The sequence below is a fragment of the Stigmatopora nigra genome, chromosome 8 (genome assembly GCF_051989575.1).
Source record: "Stigmatopora nigra isolate UIUO_SnigA chromosome 8, RoL_Snig_1.1, whole genome shotgun sequence".
NCBI classification, from domain to species: domain Eukaryota; kingdom Metazoa; phylum Chordata; class Actinopteri; order Syngnathiformes; family Syngnathidae; genus Stigmatopora; species Stigmatopora nigra.
The window spans coordinates 2,347,288-2,363,849 of NC_135515.1; the positions used below are offsets into that span (position 1 = coordinate 2,347,288).

A 16,562-nucleotide genomic window follows, 5' to 3' on the forward strand; every position below is an offset into this window, starting at 1 on the left:
TCGAGGAACGTTTCGTGTTTGTTTGATGCGTTTTGATTGCGTTGCGTCTTTTCGGGGATGCGCCATGGATACGGAGTAAAATGACTTGACTAATGTTTGGTTTTTTGTCCTCTCCAGAGTCCACCGTCTTCATCCCCGCGGCGGCGTATAGCGTGGAGGAGGACGTTGGCGAGCTGATGGTGCCGGTCAGGCGGAGCGGGGATGTTAGCCAGGAGCTCATGGTGCTCTGCTTCACTCAACAAGGTCAGAAAAAAACCATGATTTGATATAAAAAGGGTAAAGAATTGTGATTTTTTTGTTTCCTTTGCAATTTTCCCATTGGAAAAAAGCATCACTGCTAAATATCCAACTCAGCTGGTTTACATGTATATTTGGTAAGCAGTTTTATGTATGTGTACTTATTAAAATGCAATGTTATTGAGGCATAGGGAGAAAAGAAGCGGGGTGAGTTTTTAGCCAATCAGAATGGAAATCCGTGGAGTAGCAAAGTAGTACATTGTGTTGTAGCGAGGGATTACTGTAATTCCGTTTATTTGAAGCATTTTATTTTTTCAACTTCTTCAAACTGTTTAAAGGAAAAATATAGTTTTTTTTAATTAAATCACCTTGATAGTTTTTTTGAATTAAATCACCTTGAAAGGTGTAAGACACTGGTGTCAAAGTGGCGGCCCAGGGGCCAAATCTGGTCCGCCGCATCATTTTTTGCGGCCCGGGAAAGTCAATCATGAGTGCTGACTTTCTGTTTTAGGATTTAATTAAAGTGAAGAGTATAGATGTATATTAAATGTCCTGATTTTCCCCCTTTGAAATCAATAATTGTCACTTTTTAATCATTTTTTTCTGTTTTTAGTTCAAAAATCATTTTGTAAAATCTACAAATATATTTAAAAGAAGCTAAGATAAACATTGTTTTAGATCTATGAAAAACTGAATATTCAGGTCTTTTAATCCAGTTCTTTCAATCCATTTATTAAAAAAAAAAGATCTTAATATTATACCTAAAATAACATATTTTTCTAACGTCCCCAGAGTCAGCCACGGGCACGGTGCCCACCACCGTCCTGTCCTACTCGGACTACATTTCACGGCCCGACGACCACCGCGGCATGCTGCGCTTCGACAGGGGCGAGGTGGAAAAGCCCTGCCGGGTGGTAGTCATCGACGACTCCCTGTACGAACCCGAGGAGAGCTTCAACGTCACCCTCGGCGCGCCCATGGGGGGCCGGCTGGGGGCACGCTTCCCCAGCGCCAGGATCACCATCGTGCCTGATGCCGATGACGGTAAGACAATTTTCTAAATTCCCAGAATGCCTTGCGATGACCTTTCATAAACGTTAGTATTCGGGCTATTAGCATGTTAACATTTGGAAAATACATTACATACATTTTTGGGGAGGGAATATGATGTTTTTTCATTACTTTATAACAGTATTTTGCGTGCTTAATTCAAACTATACTGCGATTGGCTGCCCTAAGTCAGCTGGGATAGGCTCCAGCACCCCGCAGTGAGGATAAAGTATTTCAGAAAATGATAAGATGACTTGAATTCCATAACTATAACAATAATTAATATTAACCGCCATACGCCGATTTTGCCTTACAATCTCGGTACTCGGACGTTTGGTCGCTGGTCTTTTGGTCGCCGGTCAAATGTACTTAGATATTAAACAGTACTTGGATATTAAACAGTAATTAGATATTAAACAGTACTTAGAATTTAAACAGTACTTAGATATTAAACAGTACTTAGATATTAAACTCTCTCTTAGATATTGAACAGAACTTAGATATTAAACAACTTAGATATTAAACAGTACTTAGATATTAAACAGTACTTAGATATTAAACAGTACTTAGATATTAAACAGCACTTAGATATTAAACAGTACTTAGATATGAAACAGTACTTAGATATTAAACAGTACTTAGATATTAAACAGTACTTAGATATTAAACAGTACTTAGATATTAAACAGTACTTAGATATTAAACAGAACTTAGATATTAAACAGAACTTAGATATTAAACAGTACTTAGATATTAAACAGTACTTAGATATTAAACAGTACTTAGATATTAAACAGCACTTAGACCAAAAGACTGGCGACCAAAAGCGACAAAAAGACCGGTGACCAAACGTCCAGTCACATCCAATCCCAACCCTAGAACGGATTCATGTCGTAACTACCGTAGTTATCAGCTCCGATGGTTAAAGCACTAAAAACTAGTTTTACTTTGACATAACATTACATCGAGTTTTCCATCATCCTTTTTGTCAGCCTCTTGATTTTTACATTTATTGCACACTTCCCGTTGAAATGTCAAGCCACTGACCCTCGCTATAATTCCGCCTTGCAAAACAGCATGGCCGCTAGCATTTTCTAACACGCTAGCAAAAAAATCGAGTAAACAATTTCACCCCGGATTGACAAATAGACAGGCTGGCATATTTTTTTTTACATTGAATCCATTCCCCGGAACCAAAACGCACGTTACTAATTAAAAACACTTTTTGCACTTGGCTGCTTTTTGCCATTTTTAGCAGCACTACCAGCATTTCTTCTTTTGTCGCAAGAGTTTAGAATTCATACAAAAAAATAGCCATGTTAGCTCCACTGGACCGGACTCCGATACGGTGGCGAGATGTGGTATTGCAGCGCTTCTCGTTTTATTGAAAAAGATGAGATTTTTAAAGACTTTTCTTTGACCTCCCCACTTTCCCCGTGTCCTTGCGTCTCCTCCGATCGAACGTATCTTATCCCCAGAGAGCCCTAATAATCCAGGGGGGCTCCCTTAATCCTCCCCTAGCCAAATCTGTGCAGATTATAGCGCCCCAAGAGCTAAGTCGGGTGTCTTAAGATATGCTAATAGAGTTGGAATAGTCGCCAACTTTTTTTTTTAAAACAAAAGACGTCTGATTGAGACGCCTCCCAATCAACGGCAACGGTTTGTTTCCAAGCGAGGACGCGAATCACGGCGCGTGGTGACAATTATATTCCTCTCGCTTGTCGCTATGTTTCTTTGTTCGTTTAGCACTTGTTTTTTTTCCCGCAGATGAACGCGCCATCTTTCACGCTGGTGAAAACTTAGCCGTCAGCCTGAAATTTTCGTCGCCACTACCAAACGAAAGCGCTTTTAATTACGCCCGGCGGTGGGCGGAGACAAACGAACGAAGGGATCGCTAAGAAAACGAACTGTGTGCTAAAAAAATAAATTACCGTATTTTCACGACTATAAGGCGCGCTCAAAAGTCTTACATTTTCTCCAAAATAGACAGGGCGCCTTATAATTCAATGCGCCTTATATATGGAAAATAAAATAAAATGTGCCATTCATTGAGGGTGCGCCTTTAAATGTGGTGCGCCTTATATATGGAAAATACAGTATTTAGCTTTTACAGTCAAGTTTGAAATAAAATAAGGCTGGAAAACAACAAAATCTGTACTGATACTGATAAATGCAAAAAAATATATTGAATAAACAATAGTACTTCAACCAATAGTGGCCTCCACGCAGAATTAAAAAAACGTACTGTATTTTCACGACTATAAGGCGCACTTAAAAGTCTTAAATTTTCTCCAAAATAGAAAGTGCGCCTTATAATAAATACAGTGCTCCTTATAATACAGTGCACTTTATAATACAGTGCACCTTATAATACAGTGTGCCTTATAATACAGTGCGCCTTATAATACAGTGCACCTTATAATACAGTGCGCCTTATATATGGGAAAACATGTCATTGATTGAGGGTGCCCCTTATAATGCAGTGCGCCTTATAGTCGTGAAAATACGGTAAATAAAGTTAGGTCGTTCTGAGCTTAGCACGCATTGAGCGAAAGTCGAATATTCGCTCCGTCTTCGTCACGTCGTCGCCCACGGACCAAAAAAAAACTAAATGCAAAAGTGAGAGCTTGTGTACTCCTTCTTATGCGCCCTGAGGCTTTTTAGTTTGAGCAATGGAGCGAGAGAAAGCTCTGCTTTGGGAGAAACCGCAAATATTAGCATTCCTAGCAACAAAAGGTAGAAATGTCTGTAGTCCAAATATAAATGCAGCAATGTATTTTGCTGAAAAAATAACATCAATGCCAATTGCCAAAAAAAGGACAAATGCAAATAGTCACAACACAATTACAGGCAGATAGTCACAACAAAATCACAAAAATGGCCAAAAGCATAAATGCAAAATGGCCAAAACACAATTGTAAATAATCATAATACATATCCCAATTTCCTGAAGCATGAAAGCTTATAATAAATAATAAATAAATAGTCACAAAACCACACTCTATAGCCCCCAACACAAATGCAAAATGGCCAAAACACAATTGCAAATTGGCCAAAACACAAAAGCAAAATGGCCAAAAACAAAATTGCAAATTGACCAAAAACTCAATGGCAAATTGGCCAAAACAGAATTGCAAATTGGCCAAAAACACCATTGCAAAATAGCCAAAATCCAGAACTACAAATAGCCACAACACAATTGCAAATAGTACCAAAACAAATCCCAATTTCCTGCAACATAAAATCAAATAACCACAATTTAAATACCCACAAAAAAATTCCAAATAGTCCCAACACAAACCCACATTTCCTCAAAAAACACAAAATCAAAAACCTACAACCTAAATTTAAATAGGCACTGCGGAAAATCCCAAAAAAATTCACCCAAAAATCCAGATTAAGAACAGAATCAGAGTAGTCCTTCTAATCCTAAAAAAAAACAATAAAAAATTCAATTGATCTTTGTAAGTAGAGCATTAGCTAAACTGAAAAACTTGAATATGACCCAAAAAATTGTTGACATTTGAAGCCAACCTCCTCCGGAAGGTTCGAAAGTTCACCTTGTGGAAAACGCCGTCAAACATTTTGACATTTTTCTTCTCGTCTTCTCTGGCTACAAAGTCAAAGAGTTCGTTGGTGCATTGATTAGCAGACGAGGCCTTTTTAGCGATGGCCCGGGGCTTTGTTGCACGTTGTTGTTTGCTACTACGCGTCAACCTGCTGTCACTCAACGCCACTTCCAAACACTCATCGCCGACGGGGTGGGAACAAACAAAAAATGCTCATGCCGGTTGTCAATCTTAAGCGGAGTTCATCCTTTTTTTGACCCGGAATAAGTCTAAAAAAAGACACATTTGTATTTGCAATCTGTCCCAGTTCAGAGATGTCCATTAATTGTCTATGGCCGGCCGGATTGGGCTCCCGGACCGCCACTTTGCCACCCTTCCTTCATATTTTTGAGACAAAAGTTTTCAACTACTTGTGATGGACACAAACGTGTCTGAACAAATCCAAGAGTCAGTGAGGAAGCCCTCGGAGAAAGCACTTCTCCATCAGGAATTCCTTTTCTGACCTCTGTGACCTTTGACCTCATTACCCATCATGTCATCGGTTTTCCATTTTTGGATTGGGAGCTCTCCTCCTACAAAACAAAAGCTCTCGACATAATATTATCATCCCAAGTGAAATGTCACTGTTGCTTTTAGCTCACATCCAATCCTGGACTGTGATAGGCTAATATACAGGAAGTAAGTCAAACCTGTTTGAAGATGACCAAGAACAAGTGACCCAAAATAACCCCATTATCAACAAGAAATGCCCCAAAACGTGACCCCGGAATGGCCCAAAATACCAAGGAAGTGACCCCAGAATCCTCAAATTTAACTCTAGACCAGACATGGGCAAACTACGGCCCGCGGGCCGCATCCGGACCGTTAGGCTTTTTAATTCGGCCCGCCAACGTTGTCCAAATATTTTTCCCCAAGATGGCGCCGTCACGCAGAAGCCAGTGGCAGTAGCTCTGTCCACTCATTTGTTTTTTGTATTTTACAGCCCCCCCATCTTTTTTTTAAATGACATTTTAATATTTCCTAATACATTCCTTTTTACCTGACTTTGTACTTTATACTTTTTACTTTAATGATGAGTATGTTAATACTTAATAGTCCTTTTTTTCAGTTTATGTTTCATATGTACTGTTAACGGATGCACTTTTTTATTTGTATCCTATCTTGTGCTGACCTGGCCCATCTGTCAAATTCTTAAAGTCAATGTAGCCCCCGTCCGATCCCAAAAGTTTGCCCACCCCTGATCTAGACTATACAGAGCCTATTATTACTCATCTTGATTAATAATATATATAAAAAGTAAGGTTACCCTTGGGTTAGTCGGCCTTCTGCCGCATCTCCATGATTGACAGACTGAAAAACTTTGGCTGCCGTCTGGGCAGCAACCTTGATGACATTGACGGACGGACTGCGAGTGCTCAATTCCCATTTGCGTTTTTTCCCGTCAGGCTTGCCCTTTCTTGCCGGGCTAATTGCCGTTTGATATCACCTGAGCCGTTGTCAGACCGTTCCGAGAACAAGACGCCACTTGTAAAAATTTACCGTCCGCCCGCCAGTAAATTCCGCTGGGCTTCCCCGAGCGGTGATTACCAGCCGTCGTAAAGAAGACGGCTTGTTTGTGTGTTTTTTTTTGCGAGAGCTTTTGCCTGGGAAAGTTGCACGTTGTGATTATTCTTCACCTGGGTTGTTCCCTTTCATTTAGGGGAACAGATGTCATGAGTGTTTGAACACGAGGATATGGTTTTAGGAAAACTTCAATTTTACTCACTTTGTTTTCGGAAACACGAGGTCGTACTTCTTTAGTCTTTACTTTGAAAATACACGGGGCAAAAAAGTAGGAAAATATTTGTTTCGGACATAGAAACCGCTAAATCCTATATTTTCTGTGCAGATTAAGTGTTTTATTATGCGAAAACAAGATCTAAATTACAAAACCCCTCAAAATGTCAATATGTTAGTTATTTTATTTTGAAGTTAGCGCTGTAGCATTGCATTCTGTTTGACAAAACAACTCTCAGACTTGGTTCTTTCTTTAAAATTACTAGTAAATGAATGAATATGAGTATTTAAACATTAATACTAACATTTTACTTGATCCTAAAGTTCGATTAGACCAAAAATACAAATCCCCGCTTTCCGAAATATCAAAATGTCACTACGTTAGCTGCATCTGTTATTTTATTTTGAAGTTGGCGCTGTAGCATCGCGTCCTGCTTGACAAAACAACTCTCAGACGTTGTTCTTTCTTTAAAATTACTACTAAATGAATGAATATGAGTATTTAAACATTAATACTAACATTGTACTTGCTCCTCAAGTTCAATTAGACCAAAATAATACAAATCCCGCTTTACGAAATACTTAAATTCCCTTTTTTATAACATTATTTACCCACAAATTCAATGGATAACGCCACTTTCTGAAATAGAGAAAAATATCTGCTTCAGAACTAAAAGTAATGGAATTGTACTTCCCGCGGTGACAGCCATTTGCCAAATAAAACATTTTACTGCTTGCCGCCTAAAGTATTTAAGATAAGTTTGCTTACACAAATAGTACAAATGTACTACCGCCTGCTTTAGGGCATCCACATACATCACTTTTAATTGTTATTCCATTATTTAGCTGCAATTAGATGGATAACACGGCCTTCCAAAAGTAGAACAAAATCTAGTTCAGCCATAAAAATGACTCAAGCGTACTTTCAAAATGTCTTGCAACATTTTTGTTGCCACCACCGTCAAATCGCGGCAAATATTTACATTTCCTTCTCGTACGGCGCATTTAAAAATAAAATTCTGAGTCTTCTGAAGGTATTTAATCGGTAAGACATCAGGTTTGTATTAATTGTCGTACCCGGGCTAACGTAGCGTAGCATTTACTAGCTTGAGCCTGGCTTGGATTGGACTTCGGCATTAGAAAAGCCATTCGGCACCGTGGGGGTGTCACCCAAAGTTCAAGTGGATTCAAGCGGCTTGTCGGTAAACACTCTGCTCGACCCCCAAAGCCTCCTTGGGGGAGGCCCTATGCGTTTTTTTCTATTTTTTTGGGCCCTTATTTAACGTATACGGTAGGATAGAGATTCCCTGTGTCAATGTAATTCATTTTCTGGCTTGTTAGCTTTAGCGATTCCACTTGAAAGTAAACGAGAAGCCGGAAATTCATTGTAAATACTGGCCCCCGGAATCTTGAAAATGAAGTTTTCTTTGTCGGCAAAGTATTATGCGCCAATATTTGCTGGTTATCTGTAGAATAATTTGGGTTTTGTTGGATGTTTGAAGAAAGAAGTGATACTTTTTTTTAGACTAGCAAAAAGGATTGTTAGAAAGAAGTGCTACTCTTTTTTAAAAGCCCTGACTATATTCAGTTTTTTTTAGATCTAAAACAATGTTTATTTTAGCTTTTTTAAATATTTTTAGATTTTACAAAATGATTTTTAATGAAAAACTGAAAAATTGGATTAAAAAATGACAATTATTGATTTAAAAGGGGGTAAATCAGGAAATTTAACATACATCTATACTCTTCTTAAATTTCATCCTAAAACAGAAAGTCGGCACTCATAATTTATTTTCCCGGGCCGCGCTAAATGATGCGGCGGGCCAGATTTGGCCCCCGGGCCTCCACTTTGACACCAGTGAGTGACATAAAACATTGTTAGAAAGAAATGCTACTCTTTTTCTAAGCTAGCAAAAATGACCTTTTGACTATCCCGATCAAAAAGCAATTACAAGGGCAACGTTTGATGCATTTTTGGGCAAAAACCTAGCGAGCAGGTGCGCGGGTGGCGCTGTCTTCTTCCCCCTGACGCACGTTTGGCAAAAATGATTATATCTTTATTTCCTCCCGCGCCGGCCCGGGCTCCCCCCAGATAACCTGATCTTCGCACGGCCGCCGTCGTATTTCATTGGCCGCTCCCCTCGGCGGGGCCTCGCTAGCTCGCCACCGATGAAGTATCCTCTCCTCGGCGCTCGGCGCCATCGTCATGACAACAACAACTCTGCCCCCCGGCCGCCGCCGCCATCCATTTCAGCATGTTTATTGGCGCGTCTTTAGCGGCCGCCTTCCTCCGTTTGTCAGCGGCGTGATTCATGCGCGCCTGGGATAACGAGACTCAGACACACGGGCTTTTGTTGGTGGCGTCGCCGCTTCGACACCCCGCCGTTTGGCTTTAAGGCGGCCCCTCGTGAGATGCGGACGTTATCCATTGACGACATGAAGATGATCGATTATGATAGACTTGAATTCATCATTTATACTACATTTCATTATTTTCACTGTTTCATACTTACAAAAGGAATTATATTATAGCACGTTAGCTTAAATAGTCCCTCCCACTTTACATCATAACCAAGTAGATATTTAGATATTAAACTCTCTTTCATAAATATAATTTTGAGAGCTGGTTTCAACAGTAAACTCTTATGTCAAACGTCAGGGCGACCAAATGTCCGTGTGACCAAACGTCCGGGCGACCAAACGTCCGGGCGACCAAATGTCCGGGCGACCAAATGTCCAGGCGACCAAACATCCGTGTGACCAAACATCCGTGTGACCAAACGTCCGGGCGACCAAATGTCCGGGCGACCAAACGTCCAGGCGACCAAATGTCCAGGCGACCAAGCGTCCGAGTACCCTACATGAACTATATGATCTGATATTGTAATTATTAGCCACTTGCTAATGCCAATTAGCAAGATATATACGCAATGCGCACCTTCGCAGGCCGCACAAAATGCCAGACGGGACCCGATTTGGCCCCAGGGCCTCAGGTTTGACTCCCGTGCTTCAGTGCAAATCACCATATTTCAAAGAGTGTGAAATCCATTTTTATCTGGTCTTAATCTCGGGTCAAATTGAGCTTTTTGTCATGTTTTGTGCGTAGAAATAGAATTCCTGAAATGAAAAACTCGGCAGCAGGAAGCAAGAGAGTCTTTTTTAAAGTATGTACTGCAATTACAGCGTGTCTTCCCGGTGGAGACATTTCTTTCATTTCCCCTGTAATAAGCTGCGTTTTTTTTTGCCGGAATCAGACGTTGTTGTCAGACAGCCAAGACAAAATTACAGCGTTAAATTACCCCCCGACCCTCCTTTTTTTTTTCTCTCAGCTCCGGTCTTCTACTTTGGGAACGCCGACTACCACGTGGATGAGAGCGACGGCTACGTGGAGGTGCAGGTGTGGAGGACAGGAAGCGACCTGTCCAAGGCCGGGACCGTGACGGTGCGCTCCCGGAAGACGGATCCGGTCTCGGCGGAAGGTACGTGTCCTCGCAGGTTTTTGAGCTGCCAACAATAGGCTGGGCTTGTCATCGTTTGTTCTAAAGCGGGTTGGAATGTCAACAAAGTTTTTTTAAAGCGTTTTTTAAGGTGTCTTAAAATATCGTAGTATTCGTAATAGTTCTCGTATTCCTTCCAAATCTTTTTGAAATACTAGTTGTAGAGATTAAAACAAAAGTTCTACCTAGTTTGAATAAGATATTTATTTATATTTTTTGGTCTCGGTTGGAATGCTAAAGCTAATGTTTTAATTTGCCATTTTTGGATGATTTTAGTTTTTTTTAATGACTTATTGAGGGCTACATATCCTTTAAAATGTTTTATTTTTTATATTTAGAATCTTGCATTTAAGCAGTTTTAGACTAAATATAGTTTGCACTAAAAACTGCAAAAATAGTATTATGAAGGCCATACATAGTTCTAACTTTTTAATTAAAAAAACGTTTTCTTTACTGCTGAATTTGAAGTAAATTGACGTGAAAAGTTCTACCTAGTTTGAATAAGATATTTAATTATGTTTTTTGTTCCTGGTTGGAATGCATAAGCTAATTTTTTAAAGAACTTATTTAGGGCTACACATCCTTTAAAATTTTTCTTGTTTATATTTAGAATCTTGTATTTATGCAGATTTGGACTAAAGATGGTTTCCATTAAAAATTGCAAAAATTGTATCATGAAGGCCATATACATAGTTCTAACTTTTTAATTAAAAAGAAAACACGTTTTTTAGTGCTAAATTTGAAGTAAATGAACCTGAATGTACTTTTATATCCATTTTAATTAGTTTTCTTCAAAAAGTGAAACAAAAATATACTCATCAGGATGCAATTTTAGCTCAAAGATTAGCAAAGAGCCAGATACACTTATCCTAAGAGCCAAATGTGGCTCCTGAGCCATAGGTTAGGCAAAAACACAGCCCTAATTTGTCTAAAATTGTCACCAAAACGGATTTGGAAACTTGGACTGTGATCCTAGTAAACATGCAAAGTGTTTTTTCCCGGCCTCCATCGTGTCAAGCCCACCGGCGTATTTTTTTTCAGCCCCGCCTCCTCCGCCGCCGCCTCGTGACCTCGCCGCTAACTCACCAACTAATCTTATGCAAACTCGGCCCCGTCTCAACTGCTTCTTCAAAGTCGGACGCTAAATGTGGAACGTTTGCCAGCCCAGCGAGAGAACATTTTTTTTGGGGGGGGGGGGGGGGGGGGGTGGAGGAATTCATTTTAGACTGCTGCTGCTTATTATTCCAATTCCTGGAATTGGGGCTTTTTTAACAGCTTTTTAACAAATCCTAAATGTACTCATCTTGATCAAGGCTTTGAATTTTTGTCCCGTAAGGATTCCTGGAGGATCTTTAAAAAAAAGTCTTTATTGTATTCAAGTAGCTTAAAAAATATAGTGGATTTTGGTCTGATAGCTATTCAGTTTCTTAGAATTTGGGGGTATTATGGTCCTTAGGAAGTCTTGAATTTGCTTGCTGTGAGAAATTGTTTTGAAAAGGCATTGAATTCTGGATTCTAGGTCCTAAAATTATTCTTTTCAGGGTCCCTATAGAGACTTAAATTGGCTAAAATGGCTTAAATGTATGATTTTTGATGAATTTTATCTGAAAAATCTTGAATTGCTTTAATTTAGGGTTCCGAGGCATCCTTGAAAAGTCTTGAAACACCTTAAATCTTAATCAAGTGTCTTAAAACAGCATTGAGTTTCATCATGTAGTGCTAGAATGCCTTAAATTGAAAGTTCTTAACTGGTCTTAAAGGTCTTCATGTCTTAAAATAACATTAAATTTCATCTGGCGGCTCTTTAAATCCCTCAAATTCCATCGAGTCCACTTACCACCGAATGCACCATCCTGTCAATCATGGCAATTTTTTGTGTGTGTGTTCTTTCTGGACAGCCGGAGAGGATTATGTGGGGATCAGCCGCAATCTGGACTTTGCCCCGGGGGTTCGCACCCAGACTTTACGCGTCACCGTCCTGGATGACCTGGGTCGGCCCGTCCTGGAGGGTCCTGAGAAATTCCAGCTGGTCCTGCAGATGCCCGTCAATGGCGTGGTTGGGCAGCCTGGCAAGGCGGTTGTCCTCATTGACGACTCGGCGTCCGACCGTGAGTGCCGACTGTCGGGACGTCGACTCGGGAAGCCGACGTTTGACTGTCGTTGTTGCCTTGATAGTGCCTCAGGTGCAATTCCGCCATGCCCTCTACGTGGTCGAGGAGGGGTCCGGACGAGTTTCGGCTAGTGTGTACCGCAGCGGCGACGTCGGACGTGGGTCGACGGTGCGCTGCTACAGCCGGCAAGGGACGGCGCAGGTCATGATGGACTTTGTGGAAAGGCCCAATACGGATGCCTCGTTCATCACTTTCCTTCCAGGTGATTTTTCGTGGGCCGGATAATTTTAGATATAATATTTAGATTTTTTTTTTTTTTTATAAATGGATTAAAAGAACTGGATTAAAAGCCCTGAATATTCAGTTTTTTATAGATCTAAAACAATGTTTATTTTAGCTTTTTTTAATATATATTTTTTGATTTTACAAAATTATTTTTGAACTAAAAACACGGAAAAAATGATTTAAAAAATGACAATTATTGATTTAAAAGGGGGGAAATCAGGAAATGTAATATACATCTAACTCTTCATTTTAATTTGATCCTAAAACAGAAAGTCAGCACTCATGATTGGCTTTCCCGGGCCACACAAAATGATCCGGCGGGCCAGATTTGGCCCCCGGGCCGCCACTTTGACACACTAAGTCCTCCTTTGTAGCTTCCCTTTTTTATCTTATTTCCCTTCAACATGAAACAAATATTAGATTAGTACCATATTGGAGAATTTTCCTTGGTTGCAGTAGCAATACAGACACAGAAGACACTATAGACCTAGCTAAAAAAATATAATGCATTTTTGTATGCTTTGACCAGGCGAAGTGGAGAAACCTTGCGTCCTGGAACTGGTGGACGACACAGAGCACGAAGAAGACGAAGAGCTACGTCTTCTCCTGGGGAGCCCCAAGGGCCAACCCCCCTTCGGCGCCTCCCTCGGGCCGCAAAAGGAGACGCTGATCAGGATCACAGACCACGGCGACAGTAAGACATGAGGGGACGGGAAGACGAGGTCCCGCCTGCCGTCTCACCTGGACGCTACGTTCTTTATCCCCATTTAGAGCCCGTCATCAAGTTGGGCGAGAGCAAATTCAGCGTGAAGGAGCCCAAGGAGGCGGGGCTAATGGCCGTGGTGAGAATCCCCGTGCTTCGTTTGGGGGACCCCTCCAAAGTGTCCGTCGTCAGGGTGCACACCAAAGACGGCTCGGCCACCTCGGGAGAAGATTATCATCCCGTGTCGGAAGGTGGGTGGCGGTTGGGGAGGCGGGGCCTAAGTTGTCTTTATTTGGATTGATTTTGTTTTCTTGTTTTTACAAAGAACTGGTGTTTAAAGAAGGTGATACGCAGCTCTATGTGGAGGTGGAGGTCTTATATGATGGAGTCCGAGAGATGAGGGAGGCCTTTACAGTGCATTTGAAGCCAGATGAGAACATGGTGGCAGAGATACAGGTACATTGGAAAAACGAGATGATTTTACAAGGGGGCGTGTACCTTTTGGTTTTCGTTTCAGTAAAAAAATGATTTTTTTAAAGAAAAAAGAACATGAGATTAACTCCATTTTTTTTGTTTTTTAATGGGAGTTGGCCAAAAAAACAAGCAATAATTCCAATCTTGTGTAGCTTTTGTTTTTTCTTCTCGTTTCAGTAAAAAAATGATTTTTTTGATAAAAAGTTTTTTTGTTGTTTTTATGGGATTTGACAAAAAAACTAGCAATAATTCCAATCCTGTGTAGCTTTTGTTTTTTCTTCTCGTTTCAGTAAAAAAAAACTGATTTTTTTTAAGAAGAAAACACGTTTAACTCCGTTTTTTGTTTTTATGGAAGTTTTTTGTTGTTATGGGAATAAAAATTGCAGGAAACGAGCCCGTTAATTTTGGGAAACAAAACATGGAAAGTGAGCCTAATTCCAAAATTTTAAACAAATATGTGAGTCAACAAAAATATGAGAAACTCATTTTTCTCCAAAAAAAACATTTAGTCATTCAACAATTGAAATGGAGCCTGACTTTGGACTTTTAGAATAATATCAAAATTCTGTCTTTAATCTCCAACAAAACCCTCAAAATTTAACTTCCAAGTCAAAATTCTGACTTCATGCATTCATAATTCACTCAAATCTCTGCGTTTTTTTACTTTATAGTCTTGGCCATCCCTAATTTTTAAACTTCAAAACAGCCTAAATTTTTACTAAACTCCATTTCCAATCAGCATATTTTTCCCCAATTTTGGCACGCCATGCAACATGTATTATTCAAGGGCGGAGCCTATTTCCCCAGGCATTCATGCATCTGGCCGGCCATGAGAACCAGACCGACGATGTGTTTGCACGCATGAATAAAACATTTTGTCTCCACACGCGGTGGTGAATGAATGGCAAAGCTTGTGCGCAACACAAGGTGGAAAATGAATTTGGAGTTTTCAATATTATTTTTTTTCTCTTTTTAGCTGACCAAAGCCATCGTCTACATCGAGGAGAGCGACAGCGTGGCCGACGTGACCTTTCCGTCGGTGCCCAGAGTGCTCTCTCTGCTGGATTACGACAACGCCGACGAGGATTCTGATTGGCTCCCGGCCGCCGGCTACCCGCTGGTTTGCGTCACCGTACGTGCACGCCTGATTTTTTCCTACTATAAGTTTCTCTTCATTAAATTGAAAGAAATTGAAGAATAGTCACATAACCAAATAAAAATAAAAACAAAAAATATGTTTTACTATTATTTAAATGTATAATATGTAACAATTGAAATCTAATATAATAAATATAGAAATTAAAGTAGACCAATTCACACTATAAATAAGTTTCAATGAAAAATCAGACAACAAAAAACAACAAAAATAACAAATCTTGCAATTCCCAAATTTACTGAACCACTACAATAACAAAAAAAATAAGACTAAAATTGTCATTCAAATCATTTGACTACGCTATTCTATGCTACACTATTCTACGCTATACTATTCTATGCTACACTATTCTATGCTACACTATTCTATGCTATACTATTCTATGCTACACTATTCTATGCTATACTATTCTATGCTATACTATTCTATGCTACACTATTCTATGCAATACTATTCCATGCTACACTATTATATACTACACTATTCTATGCTATGTTATGTTATGCTATCCCATGTTATGATATTCTATGCAATGTTATGCAATGCTTTATCTTGCTCTAACTTCCCCTTCCGTCTGTCCTTGGTGCAGGCGTGCAACCTGAAATACCCAGACTACCGCAAAACGGGCTCCATCTGCGCCAGCGAGAACATCAACGACACCCTGACGCGCTACCGCTGGCTGGTGGGCGCCCCCAAAGGCCCGGACGGCGTGACCGGACCCTTGCGAGAAGTGGACTTTGACACCTTCTTCACTTCGTCCAAGCGGATCACGCTGGACTCGGTCTACTTCCAGCCCGGCTCGCGGGTGCAGTGCGCCGCCAGGGCCGTCAACTCGGAGGGCGACCGGGGGCTGGAGCTCACCAGCCTCCCCGTCACCATCAGCGGCGAGCGGGGTATGTTGTCGCCGAGTGTCACGTCCGTTTCCGAACAGCGAGGCAATTACTTTTCTAACGATTTTTGCCGTAATTTGTTGACCTTTGGTCAGAATAGGGTCGTTTCTTATCCATTTTGGGTCATTTCTTATTGATTTTGGGGCATTTCTTATCAATTTTGGGTCATTTCTTATCCATTTTGGGTCATTTCTTGTCAATTTTGGGTCACTTCTTATCAATTTTGGGCCATTTCTTATCAATTTTGGGGCATTTTTCATCGATTTTGGGGCATTTCTTATCAATTTTGGGGCTTTTCTTATCCATTTTGGGGCATTTCTTATCCATTTTGAGTCATTTCTTATTGATGTTGGGCACATTTTGTCTAACTATAACCCCAATATGCCTCAAGATTGAAAAAAAAACATAGTGTTTAAAAATAGAAATCTAGCAAGTGCCTGCACGATCATTGAAGTCTATTTTCAGTTTTCTTGTTAGTCGCGGAAACGGCGCCGCGTGATGAGAAGCTGTCGTCGCAATTCATTCCCGGCCGGCAAATCTTTCTCCATTTATTTTTTATTTTTTTCATCAGCCTAACTAAATGTTTGATGTGCGTCAGGCATGTGCCAGCCCCGCGTGATGGGTACTGTGGGAGCCGAGCCTTTCTCCGCCAAGCTGCGCTACACCGGCGCCGAGGACCCCCGACATCCCAATCTTATTAAATTGACTGTCACCATGCCTCACATTGACGGTAAGAAAGACCCTATACCTTCACAAAAAGTGCCTTCTATACCCTACCATAAGTTCTACATACACAATTCTATAATCTAATTCA

General features: G+C 40.5%; 1 protein-coding gene across 1 annotated transcript in view; it reads left to right on the forward strand.

The window, feature by feature from the left end:
- The window catches only part of LOC144200904 (FRAS1-related extracellular matrix protein 2-like), a 52,621-nt gene that overhangs the window by 29,527 nt on the left and 6,532 nt on the right, over positions 1 to 16,562 (forward strand). The window contains exons 5-15 of the mRNA XM_077723284.1: positions 118 to 243; positions 1,030 to 1,281; positions 9,962 to 10,111; positions 12,028 to 12,237; positions 12,305 to 12,502; positions 13,055 to 13,219; positions 13,297 to 13,479; positions 13,554 to 13,684; positions 14,679 to 14,834; positions 15,448 to 15,751; positions 16,347 to 16,478. Coding sequence (XP_077579410.1) covers positions 118 to 243; positions 1,030 to 1,281; positions 9,962 to 10,111; positions 12,028 to 12,237; positions 12,305 to 12,502; positions 13,055 to 13,219; positions 13,297 to 13,479; positions 13,554 to 13,684; positions 14,679 to 14,834; positions 15,448 to 15,751; positions 16,347 to 16,478 — 2,007 coding nt within the window. The remainder of the gene's footprint in view (positions 1 to 117; positions 244 to 1,029; positions 1,282 to 9,961; positions 10,112 to 12,027; positions 12,238 to 12,304; positions 12,503 to 13,054; positions 13,220 to 13,296; positions 13,480 to 13,553; positions 13,685 to 14,678; positions 14,835 to 15,447; positions 15,752 to 16,346; positions 16,479 to 16,562) is intronic.